This window comes from Camellia sinensis, chromosome 2 (genome assembly GCF_055761805.1).
Source record: "Camellia sinensis isolate YWXY chromosome 2, ASM5576180v1, whole genome shotgun sequence".
NCBI lineage: Eukaryota > Viridiplantae > Streptophyta > Magnoliopsida > Ericales > Theaceae > Camellia > Camellia sinensis.
Window position 1 is genome coordinate 73549141 of NC_138962.1, and position 26455 is coordinate 73575595.

Consider the following 26455-nt stretch of genomic DNA (forward strand, 5'->3'; position numbering starts at 1 on the left):
TTGTGGATATGTTATTTTGTGGGTAATGGTGATTGGTGAATGGGAAAGTGAATTAATGATGCATTTGCTATTTGAATGTAAGTTATTATTTCATATTAGTGTTATTCAGTTTTATTATATGTATTTTTTTAGTTTAATCACATAAATTAGCACAATTTCAAAAAAAAAGAAAAAAGGAGATATCACGGCGTTTTTTTAAAAACGCCACTTAAACCCTAAATATTAACAGTTAGATTTTTAAAAAAGATATGATGGCGTTTAAAAAATGTGGCTAAATATCATAATGACGTCATGATATTGTCAAGTAAGACATTTGGCGGCGTTTTTAAAAACGCCGCCTACACTAATATAACGACGTTTTTAAAACGTCATAAAGTTATAGCGACGGCCGCGTCCTCGGCGCTTGGTGCTAAGCGTCGCAAAAAGAATTAGCGGCGTTTTTGACACTAAAACGCCGCTAAAAGCCGAATTTCCGGGTGGTCGACCACATAGCATAGCAAGAAGTTTGGAAAGCAAAAGGGCGGTCATCCGGGTGGTCGACCCTTTTGGATATTTTCTTTCTCTAGCTCCAAGACTCTCACAGGACATCCGGAAGTTTCGCGCCTATAAAATAAGAATTTATCAAATATGAGGGAGCTATAGTGACTCTCTATTTGTAGGGAGTCACTGTAGCAATACTTTTATTTGGGGGGTTGGATAAGGGAACTGTTGGGGATATGTTTTGACAGAAAAACTCCTTATTTGAGTAAGGAGGTAATATAAGAGAAGAGATGGGTATGCTCTTATATATGGTATGAATAATATAGTAATATAGTAAAAAGTAAGTTTTAATTTTTTTTTAAAGAAATAAAAATTAGTGTGAGAAGATTAGGTTAGAAAGATATGAAACATATATTTTTTTTTATTTCTTTTTGAAAACTATAAATTATAAAATTATTAATATTTTAAAAACTATTACTTTAATGGATTAGCCAATACTACTTTTTAAATTTATTTTTTAATTCAATAAATCTACAAATTTATTATGAGATTTTGGAGTTCTCAGAATGCTCCTCACGAAATCTCCTTTTACTTATATAATATACTAGCATATCACTTGTGCTATGCATGGATTGTGTTTACAATTATCTATATATGTGAATTGTGATTTTTAAATTTTTTTTTTTAAATGTCTTCTTTTTTTACTTTTTTATATTATATTAAAGTTTAATATTTTGAAAATAATCATATATGTTGGACTTTTCAAGGAATTAAATGTCTTTTTTATTATTATATTATATTAAAGTTTAATATTTTGATAATAATCATATGTGTAGGACTTTTCAAGAAATTTTTTTTTATGCTTGTTCTTAATGCATTAAAATGTTATTATGATGGATAATAATCATATGTGTTGGGACTTTTCAAGGAATTCATGTGTTGAATTTCAAAGAATTTTTTTTATACTTGTTCTTAATGCATTAAAGTGTTATTATGATGGTAAGACTTGGTAGAAGTTAATAAATGCTAAGATTTTTTTTTTTTAAGTGTTATTATGAGGGATAATAATTATATGTGTTGGGACTTTTCAAGGATTTCATATGTATTGATGCTAGGGACACCAAATTTTCTACTAAATGAATGACCAAATGTCTCACATGGGTGTGGGGTCCGCAATTTTGTGGGCCCCACACCCATATGAGACATTTGGTCATTTATTTGGTAAAAATTTTGGGACCTCTAGCATTTTCCTTTTTTTTTATGCTTGTTCTTAATGCATTAAAGTGTTATTATAATGGTAAGACTTGGGAGTTGGGAGAAGTTAATAAATGTTAAGATTTTTTTTTTTAAATCACAAAATCAAAAAATTTAGATTGAGAAATTGGAGCTCCCACAAGCCTTGGAGTTAAAAACCCCCTATTGCTTAATATATAGGATAGATAGATAGATAGATATCCAATTTTTTAAAATAATTTTATAGTCATAATAAATCTTATTTGATAGAATTCAATGAATGGTATGAGAGAAATATTTGGGACCCTTTTTTTGCAGGTTTCATGACCCCTAATTTGATCTTGGCCCTTGATGTGTGTGTGGGGTCCACTCATGTATGTGTAGACCCCACATTATGAGTGATTGGGATAAAAGTGTGGAATGAGGATCCTCTCCTTGCAGCTCTTGTACTTGCGCCCGTCCTTGCAGGCCTTCGGGTCTACTTTTAGGCCCAATTTTGATAATCCGAACCGTTCATATTTTATGATTTATTCATATATCATACCTGTGAAAAATCAAGTTGATCGGATATTAGAAAGTATATGTTCGAAAAATTGAACTAAAAACTATTTTTTAAAGAATTTAATAAACAGTTTTTCGAACATATGCTTTCTGATATCCGATTAACTTGATTTTTTACAGGTATGATATATTGAATAAATCATAAAACATGAACGGTTCGGATTATTAAAATTAGGCCTAAAAGTAGACCCGAAAGCCTGCAAGGACGAGCGCAAGTACGAGACTGCAAGGAGAGAACCTTGTGGGGGTTGTGAGGTCATATATGTGTAAGGGTCTCTATCACAATTGTATGTGTGAATCTAAAAATATATACGTCCCGTAGAAAGCTCTGTAGAAGAATATATTCTGTCATATTAAGATTTTTTAATTTTTTTTTTTTTACAATCAATGGATAATATTTGAACTCAAATATCACATCTGATAAAAAAAAAAATGAAGAGAAGATTTCCTTCACTCTAGATTTTGAATTAGAGGGCACTGTTTGGATCCGTGGGACCCACCATGGGTTCCCGTTTCGATAATCTGAATTGTTCATTTTGTCGTGTATTTCATCCACGCAAAAAATTAAGTTGATCCGATAATTGTAATTTGTTTAATTTTTCACTAAAAAAATAGACAACAATTATATCTTTAAAAACAAATCATACATTTTTTTAGTCACAAACGCAATAAATTAAATAAGTTATAATTATCGGATCTACTTAATTTTTTTTGTGGACGAAATACACACAGTGCCCAATAAAACGAACGGTTTGAATCATCAAAACAGGATTCATGGTGGGCCCCACGTGCCCAAACAGAACCCTCTAATCTAAAATCTGGACTAGAGGGGATCCTTCTCCAAAAAAATAATGGGAAGAATTACAAAAAATAAAAAATTAAGGTTTGACCATTGTAACAAAATAAATCTTGAGTTCTTAATTTTTTTCAATTTAAATCCTAAATTTTTCAATTTATCTTCATTCTAAACTATCTATCTATTTTCTTTACAGAAAAATTGATAGTAAAAGGAGTGTTTTAGTCATTAAACTCAATGAAATATAATAATTTAGATATTTTATGAATACTTATATTGAGTTTAATGACTAAAATACTATTTTTTCTGTTAGTGTAATAAAAATAGGTTGAGGGTTTAAATTGAAACAGATTAAAAGATTAATATTTAAATTAACAAAATTAAAAATTTATTTTGTTATAAAAGTTAAATTCTAAATTTTTTTTGGTAAGATAACAAATTCTAAAGTTTTTTTGGTAAGATAATAATAATAATTTATGCACTAAGCAAATCCTTATTTTTTTGGTAAGCTAAATTCTGAGTCATCGTCCAATGAAAATATCGTAAGTACTTGACGTCAAATTTCCATATATTTCAAGCCATATTAATTGAAACTTTTAAATAATGATAGATTTTATAAATTATTATTATTTGCTTTCAATTTCTATCACTCACATTTCACCATTTCAAAATGAGAAATGCCAGAAAGTTACAGCATTTAATGCCCTCATTAATAAAAACTTTTGTAACGTAAATGTAAATTTTATTTTTTTTTGGTAACTAAACTACATGGAAGCCCAAGCCAAAAAAAAAAAAAACAAACCTATATGGATGGAGTTTTTAATTGCTTAACTCATGGAGAGTACAAAAAAAATATTTAAAAATTGAAATATATAAACTAAATGGCTGTTGATTTTTTTTGGTTAAAATAATCAAAAAGTCAAAATATCTAATCATATCACTCATTCTACTTTTCTACATATTTTTTTCTTAAAAATCTAAAAAATCAACTAAAATAGTCTCTTTCCAAATACTCACTAATATAATCCACACTCATAAAATTAAAATCCAAACTATGTATTTCCGTCTTCAAATAGTTTTAAATATGCTCATAGTATTTTCCTTTTTCAAATTTTGCGTACCATATTATTCACCCTTTCTTTAACCCACAAGGGTTGGCTTGGGAGTGTACTCCCTCCATAATCACAGGTTCGATACATTCTTAGGTACAAATAATTTTTTTAGAATTAGTACATACGAAGGCTTTGCCCTGGCTTTAATTTGGGGCTACCGCTAGTAGATGGTGAGATTAATCACTTAAATTATTCAATTCTTTAAGCCGAATATCAAGTTATCAAAAAAATTTGCCCCTTCTTCATTTCCCAGACAGTATGCTCTACCTCTTCTTGACAAAACATATGCTCCATTTCTCTCTCTAAATTAGAATTAAGACGGCAAGTCAATCGATCTGAGCCGAGATTTGTAGTGCTTGAACTTGGCTCAAAAATTAATTCAAATCAAGTTCAGCTCAACTTGTTATTAAAATCATACTTGAACTTAGCTCGAAACTCAATAATGCTTAACAAATTTGATTCGATAATTAAGCTCGGTCAGCTTGTTTAGGAATTGACCTTTTTAGTAATTTTTTATTTTTTATTTTTTTACTGAAACGTGCAAAAAGTATAGATCATAATTTGATAACTTGTAATGACTTTTTGATTTTTTAGCAACAAACCTAACTTTCCAAACAAGCCCTTAGTATTATAATATATATAACACATTTTACAAATTTTATATTTAAATAATAACTGTGCTACATCCCCAATATAGCACCATCATTTTTACCCGTTATGAGGTAGAAGAGAGAGAATAGAGCGAGAAGGGATGAGAAGCGTGGGTCCGTCCCAGCACATGGCCCATTCCATGTCATTATAGGTGAATTGGAGTTGCTCAACTAGTGCTCCCAAATATTTTTTTTTTAAATAATATATATTATTATTTAAATAAATAATAAGACCAAGTTTGAAAATTCTCAAAAAAGTCAAAAAGTCAAAAAGTTACTCAAAAAGTTAAAAAGTTAACACTATTCATCAAAAGTCAATAATTACGGCTGCACAACTCCCAATTTAAATTTTCCTCTACAAACCAATTTTTCATATTTTTTATTACACATTTTTCATAAAAAGTCAAAAAGTTAACTCAAACATTCATATTTTTTCCCTCAACTTTTTAGTCCAAAAAGACAAAAAGTACACTTATTTATGACACCCCAAACAACCCCTAAGTGAGTGAAGCATTTTGAGCCAAGCTTATTGTAAAATATGGCAAAATCTTATAAATTTATTACCATTGATTAGCAAATTTTTTCCAATTTCGCTTCTGATTCTACTCATTTTTCATCTTCCAATTTTGTCCTAGCCTCCTTGTAAGGACAAAGTCCAAATTTAGATGTAGGATTGGACAAAATTGTAAAATTCATCATTGATTTTTTATGAAATTTCACATTAAAAAATCTTCCTCCCTCTTCATCAACTTATAAATACACCATGCACCGTCTTTAATCTCCTTCAATTCCAACACATACACATTTTGGGGTATTTTTCTCATCAAATCCAAAAATGAGGAAAACAATCTTATATCACTTCTTCCCGTCCAAAGCAGAAGAGGAGGAACACCAGAGGGCAGGCAGCAGTGATCCCCACGCCATCCGGTGGGAGGTGGTGGAAACAAAAGCTGACCCACCTCACCTCCTCCATATTTTTCCATGGGAGATCAAGAAGGTTCTCACTGCCAACGACGTTGGCCATTTCGGGAGCCTTGAGTTGAGCCCTGAACAAGTTCACAATCACATCTTCAAGTACTGGGATGAGACGACGGTGGCGAAGGTGATCGAAGACGGCGAGCAGGTTCCGATTGTGGTGTGTGATTGGGACACTAGGACTGACCACAAGTTGATTCTCAGGAAGTGGTCAAGTGATGAAAACTACTCCATTTATGCTTGCTGGATCAAGGAGTTTGTGGCTCGGCGCGGACTCAAGGTTGGTATGCTGATCGGAATGTACTGGGATATCGGATCGTCGGCGCTCCGATTCTCCGTTTTGAACAAGGTTGAAGATTGATGATCCTCACAATGTTAACCTAGCAAGGCTATTGCTTTAGGATCTCTAGATTGTCATTTTGATTCTACTTTTGTTGCAAATGTTTTGTCGTCTTGAATTTGATAGGATTTCTTCCTATATGAATTCCGTTGAACACAGAATTTTGATTTTATTTTTGTTATAAATCTTTGATTGTCTTGAAATTTGATAGGATTTCTACCTATGAATTATATTAAACACATAATGATTGTTTATTTTGAGAGTTGTTTCCTGAATCTGAAACATAGTACTTAGGTTTTCCCGATAACTAAAGAGCATTCGCAATTTGGAGCCTTCTCAATTTACAGCTGTGTTTGTTATTGTTATAATAATTACTGCATAGGTGTTAAATTATGGAGATAAGCAATCTACCTTGATAAATTCTACAGATTAATTGCCGACAGTGAATTAATCGTCACGAACACGAGTTTCACTAATCGTCGACAGTGTATTAACCGTAAAACAAGTTTAACTAAATGTTGACAATGATATATTATGCAAACTAATTGCTGACAGTGAATTAACTATCATGAACATGAGTTTAACTAATCGTCAACAATGTCTAAATCATGATGAACACAAGTTTAATTAATCGTCAATAGTAAATTAATTTTCATAAACACGAGTTTTAAGTACAAAAGTTAAATCCCTCCCAAACATCAATTTTTGTGCGCTATTCACCGAAATAACCGTGTGAGATTAACTAATTGTCAACGGTTAATTAACCGTCACAATAACGATTTTAACTACAAAAGTTAAATCTCACCCTAACAATTTTTGCAGGCTAATCGCCGACCATTGAGAACACGAATTTAAATTCAAAAGTTAAATCCCTTCCCAACATCAATTTTTGTGGCTAATCGTCGACAGCGAATTAGCCCTTACAAACAAGAGTTTAACTAATAGTCAACAGTGAATTAACCATTACGAACACAAATTTTAAGTACAAAAGTTAAATCCCTTACGAACACAAATTTTAAGTACAAAAGTTAAATCCATCCCAAACATCAATGCGTGGTTTCAAGTGAACCAGTGAAAGTTGGGTCCATCACATTAATCTTTTTACCATATGCAAATCATACAACACAAACACAACGAAACACTAGCAGTCATACATACAAGTTAGAATAAAGCTATACACACCAATTGATATACCAATTAGTATACTAAAAGATGATGTGATAATTTTATTAGTTTTGAATCTTTATAATTTGTATAATAGGTGGGGTCCATAGTTTTGAAATTGTAATGCTATAACATATGTTTATACACTAACTAATATAGTAATTGATATATGTAGCACCACTCTACAAGTTATTGAGGAAATCTTTCAAACTATTTAAGTGTCCACTACACTAGTTAATATACCATTGAACATACCAAAACAAAAAATTTAAATTATTTCCTCCCTGTCAAATTGTTTCTTTATTTTTCTAATTTTACAAGCCACTGAAAATTTTCACGGTAAACAAAATAAATAAATAAATAAAAGAATAAAATCATTTTCATATGCATAACACTTTCCAAAAAGGCACGCAGGATTGTTAATATATATAGTTGAACCATATAAACTCCATAAAACAAACTATACCGAAACAATCAGTACTTCTATTTGCATAGAAACCAACCCCAGAATTAGACGCACAAGTGGGAGTGTGGGATCCACAAAAAGGTAGGACCCACATCATGAGAGAGGGTTATATCGATTCTGGGGAATGGCTCCTCTCCATACCACTATTTTCTATACTCTATTTTGTGGGCCCCATCTTGGGCCTACAACGATAATCCGAATAGTTCATCTCGTAACCTCACTAATAAAGATTAGTTGTGAAAAAAATTTGCTTCACCAAACATGACAAAACTCATGAACAAATTACATTTTATTTTTTAAAATGGATGACAACTATCAGTTTAAACTTAAACTGTCCATTTTAAAATGTGATGTGTTCGTCTATTTATGGATATACTATTAAGATAAATTTTTACACAAACGGTCTTCATTACAAGGTTTGTGAAATGAACAGTTCGGATTATCCTTAGAGGCCCAAAGTGGGGCCCAGAAAATGAATTATGGAGGCGTATAGAGGATAGTGGTGTGGTCAGCGATCGGTTTCTGTGTTCCTAGAAACCAAATGTTAACATATGCAACAGTCCCATAAACACCACACCACCTTCCACAGAAGCATTCAGGTCTTCAGTATATACACAATACAGTTAAACTATACAAACTCCAAGGATAAAATGTTAAACATACACAACATACCTCCAAAGAAGAGCACCAAGTACACATATTTCCTCAGCAGCAACGATGCTACACGCTTCAAAACCAAAACCAGCAACCAAAACTCTGGGAACAGGATGATTCTTTTTTAACTGGGTGTATCAAGTGATCCACAGTACTCATCCCAGTTAATCTGAAATATGGGGTCGTTTGGTCGTGCATTCTTCATAGATCTCATCGCTATTTCCAATACAGATTCGTCTGGCACGAAGAAGCTTCCAGGAGCAGATTGCAAAGTCACATGGTACTCACCATCTGTCAGTCGCAGCACGTTGGAGTTACCATCGATTGGTTTTGAATTGCTAGGCACGTTTTTTTGTTGCTCCTTGTAGGCAGTCATTTCCTGATTGAATCTTTCCTTATCTTTTCTAAATTCTTCAAGATATGGCTGTAAATATAGAAAGGCAACAAATTGACGTTGAAAATTGGATTGGATATCATGTAATATAAGGAGAGAACAACCAGTGTCTTGCATCACTTATCCCGTTATCAACACGCACTGTTCTAAAAGAAAGTTCAGAAGACTGAGGATAAAACTAAACCAATCTGGTAGTTTGATTGGTGCATATTGCCTAAAAAATAAACAAAACTCAATGACACCGTGTCTGACACTAACGCAACACTCATCAAACACTTTCCAACAATTAGACTCACATAAAACACAATACAAGTTTAAATTAAATAAATTGGAATCCAATGATAAAACAAAAACAATGTATATATATACATATATTCCTTCTCCAGACTTTAAAAACTAATTCATTTGACTTAAATATTCATATCTATGACATAATAATTACTTATCCTCATATCATATATCGCATTTAATATTATATAAAATTATATATTTTGCATGTGTCTCCCATGTGTCATGTTTTACATTTTTGAAAAATTTCTTGGCAATGTCAAGGATACATTCTTGCTCCCAAGATTACTATGCCATTTACCTCTAACGACAACCCTATCAATTCAAAGGGAACATGTGTCCAAGTACATTAAAAACCAAAAAAAAAACCAAAAAAACAGAAGCAAAGATGTGCTGAGGCCACTGATTTTATAAACAATTTAGTCCCCTCCAGATAATTTACCTGCCGATCACTCTCGGAGAGAATCCTCCATGCATCTATTGCCATGGTTCGGAGATTACGGTTTGCTGAGCTCTCCCCATGGACCTTTTTCAGTCGCTCACATTCCTTCCTGAGGAAGATCTGATATGCAGTTCTTGCTCGTATTGGAGCCTTTGGGTCTTTTTTCACATCCTTATTTTTTGGTGATGTCTGCACGACCGGTTTCTTCTGTTCTGCTGACTTAGCCCCTGTTTTCAAAAACCATGAGCGGAAGCTACTGTACACACTCTCTTTAGAATGATAAAGCAAACCACAGTTTCTCTAACGACTGACTGAACATTAATTTTGATACTTTTCTGGTGTTTGAGCTGTGGGATCATTGTGCATTGTGAAAAAATATTGGAGTTCTATAAGCAGTCCACCACAATTCAAGAACAAAGGAGGCAAAAATTAGAATATAAGGATTGGTGCAAACATTAAGTACAGATATAATATAAGAATATTTGAAGTTTCCAAAATCAATAAATTTGTGTGCAATCCTTTAGAATAGGCAATAGCACATGGCACGTCTATACGGACATCAAGTAAGGAACTATTGGGCACTGGGATGACATGGAATTAGAAGTTATTCAGATAAAGAATGATTTTTGACAGGTAAAAGCAGTGTGTTAACTCACTCGGAGGAAAGTTTATCACGCACCACTTAATTCTGGAATTCATAAAAATAGTTTAGGAATGACTCCTTATCTTCAGAATTTTCTTAAATGATATAAAGTTAGGCCAAGTTTGGCAACACCAAAATAATTCATCTTTTTATCTTTTTATCTTTTTTCCATCACATCACCTCTCTACTTTTCTGCACATCTTTTCGTAAAAAGATAAAAAGTGCACTTATTTAGGTCATTCCAAACAACCCCTAAGTATTGGGAAATTATAAACTATTCCCAGAATACCACGTGTCCTTACTCCCTAACCAATCATCATTTATTATGCCTCCTCATGTTCCTCAATCACCCAACACAATACCTCACCTACCTACCTTCTCCACCAATCACAATACTAAGGAATACCACGTGTCTATACTCCGGGATTACTGAATAATTACCCGTATTTATGTGCTAAAGAATTAGATTTTATACATCCAATTAGAAAAAATAAAGATAGTCCTACAAATTTAGTTTTGGGAAACTAGTTTTATGCTTCCATGGATTTAAAGATAACATGCAAATATTTTCTTGCTTCTAAACAGAAGCGGCTCAAAGGGATGGCAAAATTACCCGACCTAATTCTAATAGAAAATATTTTTTGGAGAGCATTGATAGGGTATAGTTGAGTATGGGGGTATGTAAGTCAAAATTACCGAGGTTAGGATAAGGTATGAAATTGTATCACTAAAGAAGTTGAGTTTAAAATCCAGAATTCGGACGTGAAACCAAAAAAAACCCAACCCATTAGGCACCTTAGGTGCTCAACTAGGTCCTCAAAGTATAGGAGGGGAGGGCCCCACTTATTACGTCTTCACTATATAGTATGCATCTATACTATCTATACTTACTATTATATAAAGTGAAGGTTGGACTTGGTGTCCAAGCCTTCGTTTGCTTCTCCTTATACCACATTTCTCTCATTTCTTATGACACTTGGGCTCCGTTTGTTTTGACATAAAATATTTTTGTTAAAAATATTTTACTCATTTTCCGTTGTTTGGTCGAACAAAAAGTAAGTATTTAAGGAAATTATTTTTGCATCATTTTTCCAAAAATGACTTAATTTTAAAAATTTCGTAAGTTAATTTTTACAAAGGTGACTTTCATTCACTACCTTTTCAACACATGTAGCCTTTTCAAATCAATATCTTAGCTCACTAAAAAGTCTAAATCAAATTTCTCTTTTAGGCAATAAAATAATTTTGTTTCAAGTGTCGATAAAAAAAAAAACAAAAACAAAAACATTAACATTTTTTTTTGTGTAAATATTTTATGTTGAAACAAATAGAGCCTTGAAACAAAAATATTTTATTGCCTAAAAGAGAAATTTTGATTCAACAAAGTATCATTTATGACTTTTTAGTGAGTTAAGATACTTTTTTTTTTTTTTTTAAATGGAACTAAGATACTTATTTGAAAAGGCTAAATGTGTTGAAAATGTGACGAGTGAGAGTCAACTTTGCAAAAATTGAGTTACTAAATTTTTAAACGCGAGTCATCTTTAGAAAAATGATGCAAAAATATTTTCCTTAAAAAATGTTTTTCTTACTTTTTGTTCAACCAAACAACAGAAAATGAGTAAAATATTTTTGTGTAAAACATTTTACGTCAAAACAAACGGAACCTTAAAACAAAACAAAAAATAGAGAATTGCACAAGACTTGAAACCAAGACCTTCCATCTAAGAAAAACAGTTCCTACCAGTTGATCAGAACACATAATATGATATAATTTTTTTATTATTTGTTTTTAGTCTTACTTACATGAATTGCATAGGCCTCGCGTGTGCTAGCCTCTAGTGTATATAAAAGAAACCAAATATATCTTGGAAACATAATAATAATAATAATAATAATAATAATAATAATAATAATTAACGAAAAACTCAGAGTCAAAATTATAGCAGGTACATTTATTTCATTTTTTTAATATATTGTTTTCATTTTTTCCACCAAAGTATGAAATTTTACATAATTTGATTTATTGATAATCAAAATTATTTTGATTGTGGGATATTGGGTGATTTAGCTCAAGCAAAGAAATACAAATTATAATACTTTCTAGAATATAGGAAACATTATCCTAAACAAGAAACAGTCATGGACCTGTTGACAATTGGTTAGAATTGTCATTGCACTTCTTTTTTGCAGTTGGACCATCCTCAGTACCACAATGAACTGTCGACAAGTGAAAACTGTCGCAATGCTTCCGCTTCTCTATCGAGCCGCTTTCCATACCAGAAGGATGTCCTGCAGATTTTATTCTAATGAGTTTGAAAGCAGAATCCTAATCTTTCAAATCCGAGTAACAAATGACAAAAGCCAGATCTATGAATGTTATTGAAACGAATGACAAAAATAAAATCTCAAAATGAACAAAGCACCCTGAAAATATCAGTTACAAGTGTTACGTCCTATAGAGATTTGGCCCAACCAATAGGAGCAGCTTACGTACCTGAAGCAGCAGCTACTTTTACAGGAGTTCGGTAATGGTATATTTGCTCAAACTGGTAAAGGAGGCTTGCATAAAGCCTTTGAAGTTGAATTGGTGACATTGAAACAGTGCTTTTTGAGTTCAAGGTCGATGCAACTTCACTCCATCTCCCACCTTGAGAAACCTAAAAGTAGATCAAAGGATTTGTCACATTAGTACACATATTAATTATGTAAATTTAAATCTAAAATATAGCCCATTTACTATCTTAGAAGGAACAGGCATGGGAAAATTATCGTGTAGTTGTTTCTTGCAACACAAACACTTTGCTGGCCACAATTAAACATGCATCAAAATTATGGAAATAGCTATTTTCCTTTATGAAAAAAAATGGAATGCACTATCCAGGACATAAGCTGGACCCCATCCTTAAACATATTAGGTATTAACTGATAGTATTTTAACAATCTCTGTAGACAAAATAGGATGTCAAGGTTTACAGCATAGGCTATAGTATGTTGCATTATTCTAGGACATATGTTTTTATTGTCACAATTCAACTCATTTGACCTATACATGGTCCTCTTTTGAAAATTACAAAGAGCTGCTCGATGAGCACCTGATGATTCCTCAAGCAGGTGCCTTGTCTCTGCATATGTGCAGGTGGGTGCTCAAGTGGGCTCTATACAAAACATAGATCTACACCACTTGACACCGCCCAAAGGACACTCAAGCAGCATGTCAATTTTTGGAAACCATGTTTAACTTAGTATTCAAGAAACTATGGGCCCGTTTGGTAACGTTTATGTTTATAGTTTTCTGTTTATGTTTACAAAAATTTTAAAAATTGTAAACAGAACCTTGTTTGGTATCTAGTTTCGATTTCAAAAAAAATGTAAACAATTTACAAAATTTACTAAATTCTTGCAAAAAAAGTTGTTTTCACTTGTTTAGAAAATAAATTTTCATTCTTTCTCCCTCTTCACCCCCCTCTGGCCACCAACCACTGCTCGTCACCCCCACTTCCAGCCACCGTCAGCGGTAACCCTCTTCAGCAACCACCTCCGCAGTCGACAACCACATCCTGCCGGAAGAAACCACTTCTGGCCACCTCCAACCACTGTGCAGCCACTATTTTTTTTTTTTTCTGCTCGAAAATATACGTTCATGGCATGTTCATGGCAAGTCAACCTAGGGCATGACATTCAAGTATTAATGGAGTTATTTCAAAACTAATCATGCTTAACAAGAGTTATTGATGTGATGACATTCCCAAGCTACTCAATCAAGAAACATGATAATTTATATAGAAAGTATCCCAAATAGTGTAAAAAAAAATATATGTGGATTACAATATGTGGATGGCCTTTCCTCATATCTTGCTAATTTAATCAATAAATTTCATATTTACCACAAAAATTAAGATAAATAAACAACAATAAAGCTCAAAACCTTTGGGGCAAAGCACACAAACATCACCAAGAGTAAGATCTCACGAATGCGAGAAGCCAACACAATAAGACCTAGACACTAGTGTTCAAAAAAGGCCAAAATGCAAGTTCTGCATCATTACCATACAAAATTAAATCAACAATGGAATCGAATTTTTCATAAATCGAAGAATAGGAGTTCAATTTTCAAGAGAGAATTAAAATAGCTCCTTTTTACTGAACAATTCAATATACAAATTCAATTTAGTTGTACGAGTTTCAGACATGCTTTGATATCAGAAAACTACTTGAAAATTTTTTTTATGCCCAGTTTAAAACCTAGCAGACTCTCTTAATCTCTAACAGTAAATTTATAGGTAGTTTTATGATTTTTGACAAAACAATCTTCTTTAATTTTTTCTGATATGTAAATATTCTTCAAATAAACGCCACTCCATTTGGATTGAAGAGTTTGGTGAGAAGAAAAGAAATGGAGAGAATGAGGGTTTTCATCACTTGTTTGGATGATTAATGAGGTGAAAAATGGTGAGAAAGACATATCCATCAAAACTTAAGTTTTGTTTCTCACCAAAAGTGGTGAGAAACCAAAATTACTCTTTACAAAACATTTATAATACATAAACTTCCCCTCTAAATACAAAGCGAATGAACTAAAAAAGTCACATGTATCCTCTTTTAATCATTGTTCATCCAAACATAAAGGTGAAAGCATCAATGGTATATGCGGTGTATACAAAAAATGGAAGGCCAAAAGTCATCAAAACCAAGAATGTTAAAATGTTTTCTCTCTCAACATAACAGAACTACTAATCATCAAAACCAATTAGAATTCTGCTAAAACAAATTTTTTTTTTCAATAACAGGATTATATTTACATTTCCTTTAATTAATAAAATATTTTTACTTTTTTCACGATGAGATACAACATGCAAAATGTAATTATACAACAATTATACTAAATTACATTCTTTAAAAGAGAAGCATGCACATGTCAATTGTTTAAACATTATCACTCATCAATACACTTCATAAAAAAAACATATAGAAACTTAAAAGAAAAAAATATATATACAAGTCCTCTTTCATGACAAGAAAAAGAAAAAAATTTACCAGATGAAATCCTCCTCTTTGAGTCACTTCTTTGTAGAATATATATAAGTCCAAGCTTGCATGCCGGAAATTAAAGCTGCCATATTAATACATTTCATCAACTTTCATCAAAATATAAAACCCTTCAATGCATAACTCAGTTTTTTTTTCTTCTTCTTATTCATTTTTCACTAGACAACTCAAATTTTTTGTTTATAACAAAACTAGACAACTCAATTTAAACACGAGAAAAATAGTAATGTTATGGTGATTGGGTCCTGTTTGAAAATTCAAACTATTTTAATTGATTTTTTAACTTTTTATAAAAATACGTGCAAAAAAAAAAAAAAAAAAAAAGATATAACAACTTAAAATCCCTTTTTAACTTTTTATTACAAACCCAAGTTCCCAAAGGAATGGGTAACATTTAATGTGACGTTTTACATTGCTTTCGAGATCAAAGTCAGTGTTTTTCATGGTACTACATGATATTAGTGTTAATACTTTCAAAAGATAATGCTAGAAATACTAAAATTTTTAAGAAATAAATGATCAAATGTCTCATATGATATATGGATATGAGGCCGCAATTTTGTATGAGATATTTTATCATTTGTTTAGCAGAAAATTTGTGACCATAGCATTTTTTCTTTCAAAATAATATAATTAAAAAAATGAAGTCAATCCGATGGTGTGATTAATGTAATGGAAGTCGCCATAACATCCTATAGCACCCAAATATGATATCCAAAGCTTGCATATGATATACATTTACCTGCATTCCAGCACCGTAACTCTGTTTGACTTCCCAGAAAACAGAGGAAACTAACAGGAAAAGTAGGACGACATGTTACATGTTCATTTTTCTTTCTTTTATTTTTCTATGTGCGTTGTCTCCCTAGAAAACAGAGGAAAATAACACAAAATAGGACCGCATGTTCATTTTCCTTCCTGTAATTTTTCAATGTGCATTTTTTCTTAAGACAAAACACTTTTAAAATCTGAACTGTACATTTCTTCACCAGCATTTTCTCAGCAACCAAACAGACAAGGAAAAGAAATTTTGAGGAAAAACTCTAGGAACATCTAGAAGATGAAAAGTGGAACAGGTGAGTTTAACTCACAGGAGACTGAGTCCAGATGACTCGTTTAGCTTGCTGAGTTTGTCGAAGAAACTATCGACCGAGGAGGTGTGGGTAGGGATCGGCTGCGAGGCGGAGTTTTCACCGGCGACATTGTCATCGGGCTTCGGACTACCGGTAAGGTTAGAGCCGTTGATTTCGATCACCGGACGGAGCTTTTCGTTCTCTGAGGCCATTTTTTTGGGACTCTCAAACTGCTTCAATGGCTTCTTTCATGTCTATCTATTAACTACAGTGCCAGTAGCAAGTGGCTAATTAAAAATCAAAATATTACAAACTCACTTAATTATTTAAAAATTATTCGAAATTGTCCTTTAATGGTTGATATTTATTTTATACATGACTTTTAAATTATACAAATTTAATTTTTACTGCATAAAGTGAGTGTTTGGTGTAACTTAAAAAAACTTATTTATGATTGACATTACAAATTTAATTTTTATCACATAAAGTAAGCGTTCGGCGTAACTTAAAAAAAAAAAAACTTATTTCAACTCTTAGCTTAGTTTAAGTGGAAATGGTATGTTTGGTGTAACTTGTATTTAGGGATGGCAATTTGAAACCGATCCGACGGGGATCCTCGACCTTTACCTCGATTTGAGCGGTTTTTTTTCGAAAAATACCTCCGACGGGGAGAAAACGGTATTTGAAAATCAATCTTCGATTTGTTTCGAGTCGGGGACGATGATCAGTGTTTAAGCCCCGACCCGGCCCCATCCTCGAATTTCCCCGAAGTAAAATTACTTTTGTACCCCTTATATATATATATAATAAAACAAACCGTGTATTATATTTATAATAAACCAACCCGTGTATTATATTTATATATGTGTTGTATTATATTAAGATCTCTCACTCTCTAACTCAGATATATCTCTCTCTCACTCGCATCTCAACTCTCTTTCTCACTCTCTCACTCTCTCGTTCTTCTCTCTCTGTCAACGTTCTCACTCTCGTAGTCACCGACGGCGACATCACCACCACCGCTGGCCCTAATCCCCTCTCTCTATCCACTTTGTCTCTCTCTATTCCTCACCGCCACCGCCACCGCCACCGCCACACAAGGTCTATCTCTCTGTCACCACCACCGAACCCACCGCCACAGCCAACCACTATCAATCTCATGCCTAGTCACTGGCGTCGCTCAGATCTGTGCCAAACGATGGAGGTGTACTCAGTTCTGTTATCTGTGTGTGTGTGTATGTGTGTGTGATCTGATCTGTGTGTAGGGATGGCAATATATGTGTATGTGTGTGTGATCTGATTTGTGTGGTGTGCTCACACTGGGATTATTTTTTTTTTTAATTTAAATATATATTTGTTGATGCTAATGAAACATAATGATATATATTGATTTGTTGTTCTTGTGTTGAAGCTCAGGGATTTTTCGGGGTCAGGGAAACCCGATCCCCGTTAGGGGATGGGGACGGGGGGTGATGGGTTCCCCCGCTGGGGATCGGGGGCGGGGGTGGGGATGAAGATTTTTTAGCCTTCGAGGATCGGGGACGGGGAGTGTAGTCCCCGGTCCCGCCCCGCCCCGTCTCACCCCGTTGCCATTTCCTACTTATATTGTAACTTAAATATAAGAAAAAAAAATTTTGATTTCAAAAAGTATCTCAGTGGGTGTTTTTCAAATTCAGATTATGCAGGTAGTTAAAATTAAAGAAGTCAAAATATTTAGGATAAATTATAAATACACACCCTAAGATTTGATTAAAATACGAATCGCCCCCTATGATTTTGGAAATTACATTCCACCCTTTGAGAATTCTAATTTTATAACAATGCCCATTTTATTAATAAATCATCAAGTCAATTAACAGTTTTTAATGATATTAAAAATATGTTTCAATTAATAATGTAGGTAATTTTATTATTATATAGGAGAGCAATTATGAATTTCATTTTTTGGTTAATTCTGTTAAATAAAAAATACTAACAATGAAATATTTGTAATTTTTCAAACCACATAGGGCAATCTGTACATTAAGCAAACCTCAAGAGTGTATTTGTAATTTATCCAAATATGTAAATACCCTCTATCATTACAAAATATTATCATTAAACCAGGTATATAAACTCCTATTTTACTCTCTCTTCTCATTTTTAGGGGTGTTTGTAGTTCTGTTTTGAACAATTTGCGAATCGGTTTGGACTCACCCGCATTTATTCGGTTTGGGAAAAATTCAACCCACAACTTCCCGCAGTGTGGATTGCGGTTTGTGTGGATAAAATTCGCGGATGTGCGGGCGGTTTGCGGATTGGACTTTTTTCTTTAAAAATTTATTTTGGAGCCTTTTTTCTCATTTTGTAAATATTTATTTTGGGCCCTTTTCCCCTCATTTTCTAACATGCTCAAACATTAATAATTAATTAATTAAAACTTATAAAATTAAAAACACAACAAAATCAATTCTTAACTCAAACAAATCATTTAAAATCCTAAACTTTTAAATCAAATAAGAAACTAACACAAGCACATCTTTCAAAATCCTAAACTAGATTATCAATCTCATTCACTATCTACTACTCAACAATACAATTAAAGTAAAATTATTCAAAATCCTAAGTTTACCTAAAAGTAATTCTTCATTAACTTTTATATTCATCTAAAAAGCAATAATAAAATAACAATGGTCCAAAATCCTAAACTAGATCATCAATCCCATTCACTACTACCCAACAATACAATTAAAGTAAAATTATTCAAAATCCTAAATTTACCTAAATAGTGATACTACATGCACCAATTAGTGTACTAACTAGTGTACCAACACTAATTATGGTATTGTTATTGACCACATTCATTGTACAAATTACAAATACTAAAAACATCTTAAATTATGCCACATCATCAATTGGTACACTAATTAGTACATTAATTGGTGCATATAACATTATTCTTACCTAAAAATAATTTTTCATTAACTTTTACATTCATCCAAAATGCGATAATAAAATAACAACAATCCAAGTTTTTTTTTTTTAAAAAAAAAAAAGTCTAAGTGCGGATGGTTTCTTGCGAGTACCTGCCTGCAACTAGGAATCATGTCATATTTCAAACTGCATCTGCCCACATTATGTCTGCGAAACCGCTAATTTGTATGCGGATCGGTTCGGTCGGGTTGGGCGGGTCAAATAATCCTATGTCTAGCACTACTCATTTTACATTTGAGAATACAGAGGGAACACAGAGAGCTCTGGAAAAAATCCAAAGAACTCCCATGTTTTTGCTTGGATCAAACCTCAATCTACGAAGATCCGAAGCCGATTGGAGGCACCATTATCTCCAACGAAATCTAGACGACTAAACTCCACCCATTTCCGACGAATTTTAAGTCTTTATGTTCTCTTTTTCAACGAAATCCTAAACTTACTAATTTGTGGATTTAAGTTATGATTTATGAAATTAGGGAAAACCATTTGAGTTTTAAGATTTTGCTTTTTTGATTTACAACTTGTTACATGTATATATATATATATATATATATGTTTACACTATGAAAAAAAAATATGTTTAGGATTTTTTTAATTGTTCTCTTTTTCAATAAAACCCTAAACTCACTAATTTGTGGATTTAAGTTATGATTTATAAAATTTGAAAAAAACCATTTGAGTTTTAAGATTTTATTTTATTTCATTTACAACCGGTTTTATATATATATATACATATATATGTGTGTGTGTGAAAAAAAACTATTTAGGGTTTTTTTAATTGTTCTCTTTTTCAATGAAACCTAACTTACTAATTTGTGAATCGAAGTTGTGATTTATGAAATTAGGGAAAACCGTTTGAGTTTTAAGATTTTATTTTTTCAATTTACAAATATTACTGATTTTTTGAATTTATTTTATTTATGAGTTTTATTTGTAACAGTGATTTGTGATTTACATGTAGATTGAGTTTTAGGGAATTTTAATCAGAAACTAGTGGAGCATGTCTATTATTTGGTAGACAATGATTTTTAGCTTTTATGTTTCTTTTTTGGTCTACTTTTGACTAACAGTAGACAGAACAAAGCAGCTGCCTGATAAGGTTAGGTCAAGCTCATTGATGATATAGTTATTGTTGTTTTTGAACTTTTTGTTTTTAAAAGCAAAATATAAAAACAAAAATGATAAAGTGAGCCCAATCACAAATAGCCAATATGGGTGGATGGCTGGAGGGTGGGGTGTCCAATTGTTGACAGGAGATGGATAAAAGCACATTGATTTGCCTTACTCTGTTGACCTCATGTATAAGGATTCATGTTCGTTTGTTTGTTTGCTGGGAATTACTACTGGTTTGGTGCTTGTTTATGCATCAGCTTGGTTTCTTACCTGCTTGGTTTCTTACCTAACAAATATTGCTGCTAGTTTAGTGCTTGTTTGTTTTTCTTGTTTAGTTCTCATATGTATATATGATTTTCCATAAATAAAGTATTCATTTTTCATGAGAACAATCCAGGTTACTTTTCAGATAAATTACAAATACACCTCCTGAGATTTATTTAAAATACAGATAGTCTCTGTAGTTTGAAAAATTACAAATACTCCCTTGTTATAATTTTTTATTTAACAAAATTAACTAAAAAAATGAAATTCATAATTACTCTCATATACAATAATAAAATTACCTAAATTATTAATTGAAACATGTTTTTAATATCATTAAAAATTATTAATTGACTTAATGATTTATTCATAAAATGGACGATTTGTTATGAAATTAGAAATCTCAAGAGATGGAATGTAATTTTCAAAACCACAGGGGGTGATTCATATTTAATTAAATCTTAGGGGGTGCATTTGTAATTTACCCATGATTTTTCATCAATAAAGTATCCTTGTTTAGTGATTTCAATTTCCTTAAATTTACTAATTTTTGTATGAATCTTATATTCTTATGCAATCAATGATACGTCCATCAAATTGAATATTATTTTTCTTGATAGAATGAGTAACCAAGTGGAATCACAGCCCCAAAATAAGAAAAAGGGCAAATGCTCCCAACTACCAGCTGTCAAGGGTCATTGGGATGGAAAAACAAATGGAATTTTCATTAAGCTTTGTGTTGAGCAAGTTAAGACTAGACACAAACCTGGTACACACTTAGATAGAATTGGGTAGGAAAAAGTGACAACCAAGTTTCAAATTATGACTGGAAAAGCTTATAATAGATTGCAAATGAAAAATCATTGGGAAATCTTGAAAAAAGATTGGCTTTTATGGAATAATCTCTTACGGGGTGAGTTAGGGTTAGGTCGCAATACATTAATTGGAGTTATCACTGCATCTGAAGGGTGGTGGACAAAAAAATTAGAGGTCGGTAGCTAAGTAAATACATATTCTTTCTTCAAGTTCTAACATTTTTTTTATGTGACCATATTTTTTTTTTCTATATTGATCCAGAGGTATCCTGATGCTGCAAAATTTCGACATACCCCCTTGCAATTTACCGAAGACCTAGACATAATGTTTTCAGGTGCAACTACTACAGGGGAATGGACATACACCCCTAGTTAAAGAGTTATGCCTAGTGTTGGGGTTTGAAAATCAAGATGGCCGATGATGAAAGATATCCCATCAAACTATGAGTAGCCGACTCAAGTAAAACTTGTTTGTGCAATAATGGCAATTCACAATTTTATCTAGCGAAGTAAGCGCCAAGACATCCCATTTGAATCTTATGATAAATTCAACGATTATGTGCCTATTGATGAAGGAGGGTCAATGTCACAAGAGCCATGCCATGGAAATCATATTCAATCTAATGACAACGAGATAGAAGTGAGAAGTCGTAATATTTGTATATCAATTTATAGAGAAAACTAGCAAAATTGCTCATTGTGGATAGTTGGTGCACCTTTTGTTAGGGCCTAGTCCCTTTTATTGTCTTTTTTTTTTTTTTTTTTTTTTTGGGTGGGGGGTGGGGGTAAAAATAAAAAATAAAAAAATGTTGAAATGGAATTGTAATGAAGTGTACCAATATGGGTACTAATTATTAACTTTCATTTATAAAAGAACTTTTAAAAAAACAAAATTAAAGAAAAGAAAACAAATTACAATTTTTACATCTTATAAGGACAAGAAGGACAATTACACCGCAAAAAGCTATTTTACAACTTATTCAACCAAACACTACTCTGCTACTTAAATTCATAATCCCATAGTTATGCTAAAAAGGTTAATAGCTTTTGTTTAAAGTAAAATTTATAATATGTTAAACTATAATTTATAATCACTTGCTCACAGCTACACCAAATAGGAGCAAATACCTATTTAGAAAATTATGGGGGATATGTCTGGTTTTCATATTTTTTTCATTAAAAAAGTTAAATTATAAATACATCCTAGATTTCCTTAAAATATAAATTATCTTGTGTGATTTTAGAAATCACAAATACCTATTGTCATAAATTTTTATTTAATAGAATTAACAGAAAAAGTGAAATTTTTAAATACTCTTCTATAAAATAATAAAATTACATTAATTATTAATTGGAATATATTTTTGTCATTATTAAAAACTGTTAATTGATTTAATAATTTATTAATAAAATTGGTTATTTGTCATGTAATTAGAAACTTGAAGAGGTAGGATATAATTTCTAGAACCATAAGGGGTAATTCATATTTTAAGTAAATCTTAGAGAGTGTATTTGTAATTTATCCTTAAAAAAAATGTAATTTACATAGAGAGAACTACATATAGGTGGGAAAAGGAAAAAAAAAATTACCAATACGTGGAAGAGTGCAAATGACATTTGTACCTGTACAACCTTTTATTTGCACTCCACTACAGACACACTTGCACCCCACATGTGTTTGTATTTTTTTTTCTTCTCCCACCTACTTGTAACTTCCTTATTTACATATAAGGTAAATGATTCAAACCTCCCTAACGTTTGAGAAAAATCAACAAATTTTATAGTTTGGATATAATTATACTGACTTTTCTTTTAGTAAGATTAAATGAACCGAAACTAATGCAGATTACAAAAATACAAAAATAAACAACATAAATATACATTTTTGTGTAAAAGAAATGACAACATTATTTGTTCATCCATATAACTAACAAAGTATTGATGCAAAGTGGGCAAAATTGTTATATAAATTAAAATCATAAAAGAGCTCAATATAATTATGTCAAAATTATGAAGTTTACCCCGTTTGGGAATAGCCTATTTAGTTGGCCATTTGGCTTTCAACAGTTCTACATCCACACAATTTCCTTCCCTACAATTCCCATAAATGAGGTGGCAATCAAAATTTTAAAAGTTGACCCACACACCAATTAGTATAGAACTTGCATTATGTCTTGTCACCTCATTTGTGAGGATTATAGGGGAGGGAAATTATGTGGATGTGTAAAAAAATAGAGGGAGTAATGTAATGATGTGTTTTGTTTTATTGGAATGGACTATTTTAGCTCAAATCCCATAATATTTACCTTAGCTATTCATCTCTCATGTGATTTTTTCACACTATTTTCTAAATAAGATATATTATATATATATATATATATAATTCTTATTACAGCAGTGCGACAAGCACACAATTTCTTTCCCTCATAATCTTCTTAATGAGGTGATAAGACAATGCATTTAAAGAAAGTTTTGAAGGAATATTTGAGCGTGAGTCAACTTTTCAAATTTTACTTGTCACGCGTCATTTGAGGGTTTGGGGGGAAAATTTTTGTAGATGAATAATTTTTCTTCTTATTATATAAAAATACAAATAGTAGGTAAAATAAATTTAATGGTAACTAGTATTTTTCATTAAAATTTGATATTTTGTGATAGACGGACCAAGTTATTATAGAAAGGGAGATTATATCGTTTAAAGCATCTGCAGTGGGTTTGCTAACCCACTAGATAGTGTCATAAGATATATAATTTTGTACAATTAGCAAACCTTGTTGCTAGTTGTATTATTAGTTAAGGTTGATGTTACATGTGGAGAGCATACTAATTCACCTTTAAGTGGTCCCCATCAGCCAGAGCCAACTAGAAGGTGTTCAAGATTGAAACAAGAGAAAAATTCATTTTTACCCCTATACTTTGTCACGATTTTCAATTACACCCTTAGACTTTTATTATTTTCAATTTTACCCCCATACTGTGTAAATTCCTATCAATTTTACCCCTGCCTTCTATTTTCGTTAAGGAAATGGACGGAATCGGTGACGTGACCCCCTATACTTTTGGATGGAAGGAATATACAATGGTTTGGCTAACCACAATCAATTAGATAGATTAGGGTTGCTTAGAACTTCCCAAATCGCAATAAGGGTTTTTAATTTGCTATGAAAATTCTAAAATCAAAGTTAAGAGTCAACAACAATTGTGAAATCACATTGAAATCAAAGGTTGAACGATAGGTTTAGTGGTAAGAGAGAAGAATAATAGTGGAGGAAGAGTAACACCTGTATATGGTATGTATTTTTGTATTTTTTTTAATGTTTTTTGAAGGTTTTTTTTATTCTTGTTGGAAATTGCATGTGTTGATGTTAATATTATTTTAGAATAGTGAAATCTTTGTTTGTTTCTATGTGACATGGATTTTTTTAATGAAATTTGTTTATGGTTTTAGTTTCAAAAGTTTTATTTTAAGAAATCTTTGTTTATGTTTGTTTCGATTTGAAATTGATGAACACATATTAAACCTTTGTTTTTTTGGCTGTTTCTATTTTACATGGATGACTACTTGTTTATTAGTTATTTATCTCTAGTGTAATGTAATAATATTTTATCATAGTGAGTTCCATTGAATAGTAATAATTTATATTTTGTAAATTGGGGTTAATTAAATTCTATCTTCTGTTGATAAATAGATGTAGGGTTGATGTTATTATTAAGTAGTAATTAACCTTGATTGTTAATTAGAATGTTATGTTATCCCATGCATGCACTTTGTTTCCTATTTTAGTCTCTTTGAGAATGATTGCCATCCAATCATTGGACTTTGTAATGTAATAGTATTTTATCATTGTGAGTTCCATTGAATAGTAGTTTTAATGACAAATTTCCATTGATAAATATCGAGGAAGGATCTGGATATTTTACCATCAAAATGCATCATGGAGGTGTGGTTAGGTATATTCCATAGAGGGTTTACAATGGTGGTATGGTAAGTCATTTTGACTTTTGTCATTCAGATCAAATTTCCATTGTACAGTTGTGTTGCATGGCTAAGGAATTAGGACATAGGCCAAGTAATAACTATTATAGTAAGGTTAATGGTTATGGTGGGATAGAGTTGCTAAAATCTAATGCTGATGTATTGGTGTTGGACACATATGTGGATGAAAATAGAGTGATAGATATTTACATAGGACACAATTTGGATGATTATGTAAGTACACAAATGAGTCAAGTAGCCTCAAGTAAGGGTAAGGGGGTAGTTGTTAATGATCAACTAGAAGAAGATGAAGATAGTGATGCCTATGATCCTGATCAGTTAGACTCATCCTCTGATGAGGTTGGAAAATATAATGACAGTGACTATGAGCAAGGTGATGATGACGCTTTACATGATAAACATGTTGACAAAGATGTAGAATTTGGTAGTTTAGGAAGTAGTAAGGATCATATGGGTGATGTGCATGACAATGATGACCTACAAAGCATGGACAACTCATTTGATGAGCTAAGAAGATTTCATAGCTCCTCCGATGAAGATAATGACTATAGAAGGATTAAATACCCTATTTTTAGTGAGATTGACATGCATAATCCTATATTCCAACTTGGTATGGAGTTTAAAACAAATGTGTTGTTTAGGGATGCTGTAAAGGAATATACTATTAAGTAGGGCAAACAAATCACATTTAGTAAGAGCGGCAAATAGAGGTTAAGGTAGAGTGCAAACCTAGTTGTCCTTGGGTTTGCTATACTTCTTTTGTCAATAGTGAAGGGGTGTATATGATCAAAACTTTTGTCAACAGAACATTTGATGTGCCATGTGTGAGTAGTAGATGGATTGTGAATAGGTATTGGGAAAGGATTAAGTTAACCCTATCTTGCCAATTAAGTCATTGGCAAACACCATCACAACACTGCACAATGTCAAAATGACATGCAGAAAGTGAGGAGGGCAAAAAAGAAGGCTTTGA

The 26455-nt window shown here is 32.0% G+C and overlaps 2 protein-coding genes across 2 annotated transcripts; one reads left to right on the plus strand and one right to left on the minus strand.

Annotated features, from left to right (window-relative positions):
- The first annotated feature begins 5667 nt into the window (after positions 1-5667).
- LOC114297968 (B3 domain-containing protein At5g26805-like) lies at positions 5668-6168 on the plus strand. Its single transcript, XM_028242445.2, has one exon. The coding sequence runs from the start codon at positions 5668-5670 to the stop codon at positions 6166-6168; it is 501 nt and encodes a 166-aa protein (XP_028098246.2).
- A 2112-nt stretch (positions 6169-8280) lies between these two features.
- Positions 8281-16644, minus strand: LOC114297969 (putative high mobility group B protein 11). The gene is made up of 6 exons (XM_028242446.2): positions 16339-16644; positions 15236-15311; positions 12696-12858; positions 12347-12490; positions 9556-9782; positions 8281-8855 (listed from the first exon to the last, which is right to left on the minus strand). The coding sequence occupies exons 1-6, from the start codon at positions 16530-16532 to the stop codon at positions 8556-8558; spliced, it is 1104 nt and encodes a 367-aa protein (XP_028098247.2). The 5' UTR covers positions 16533-16644; the 3' UTR covers positions 8281-8555.
- Positions 16645-26455: the final 9811 nt, after the last annotated feature.

Bases quoted from the DNA above. Each gene is read 5' to 3' on its own strand.
- LOC114297968 (XM_028242445.2), top strand. From the start codon at position 5,668: ATGAGGAAAACAATCTTATATCACTTCTTCCCGTCCAAAGCAGAAGAG.
- LOC114297969 (XM_028242446.2), bottom strand. From the start codon at position 16,532: ATGGCCTCAGAGAACGAAAAGCTCCGTCCGGTGATCGAAATCAACGGC. The intron at 15,312-16,338 runs GTGAGTTAAACT...TTAATATGGCAG, and splicing joins TCATCTGGACTCAGTCTCCT to CTTTAATTTCCGGCATGCAA. The intron at 12,859-15,235 runs GTAAATTTTTTT...ATCTACTTTTAG, and splicing joins AAAGAGGAGGATTTCATCTG to GTTTCTCAAGGTGGGAGATG.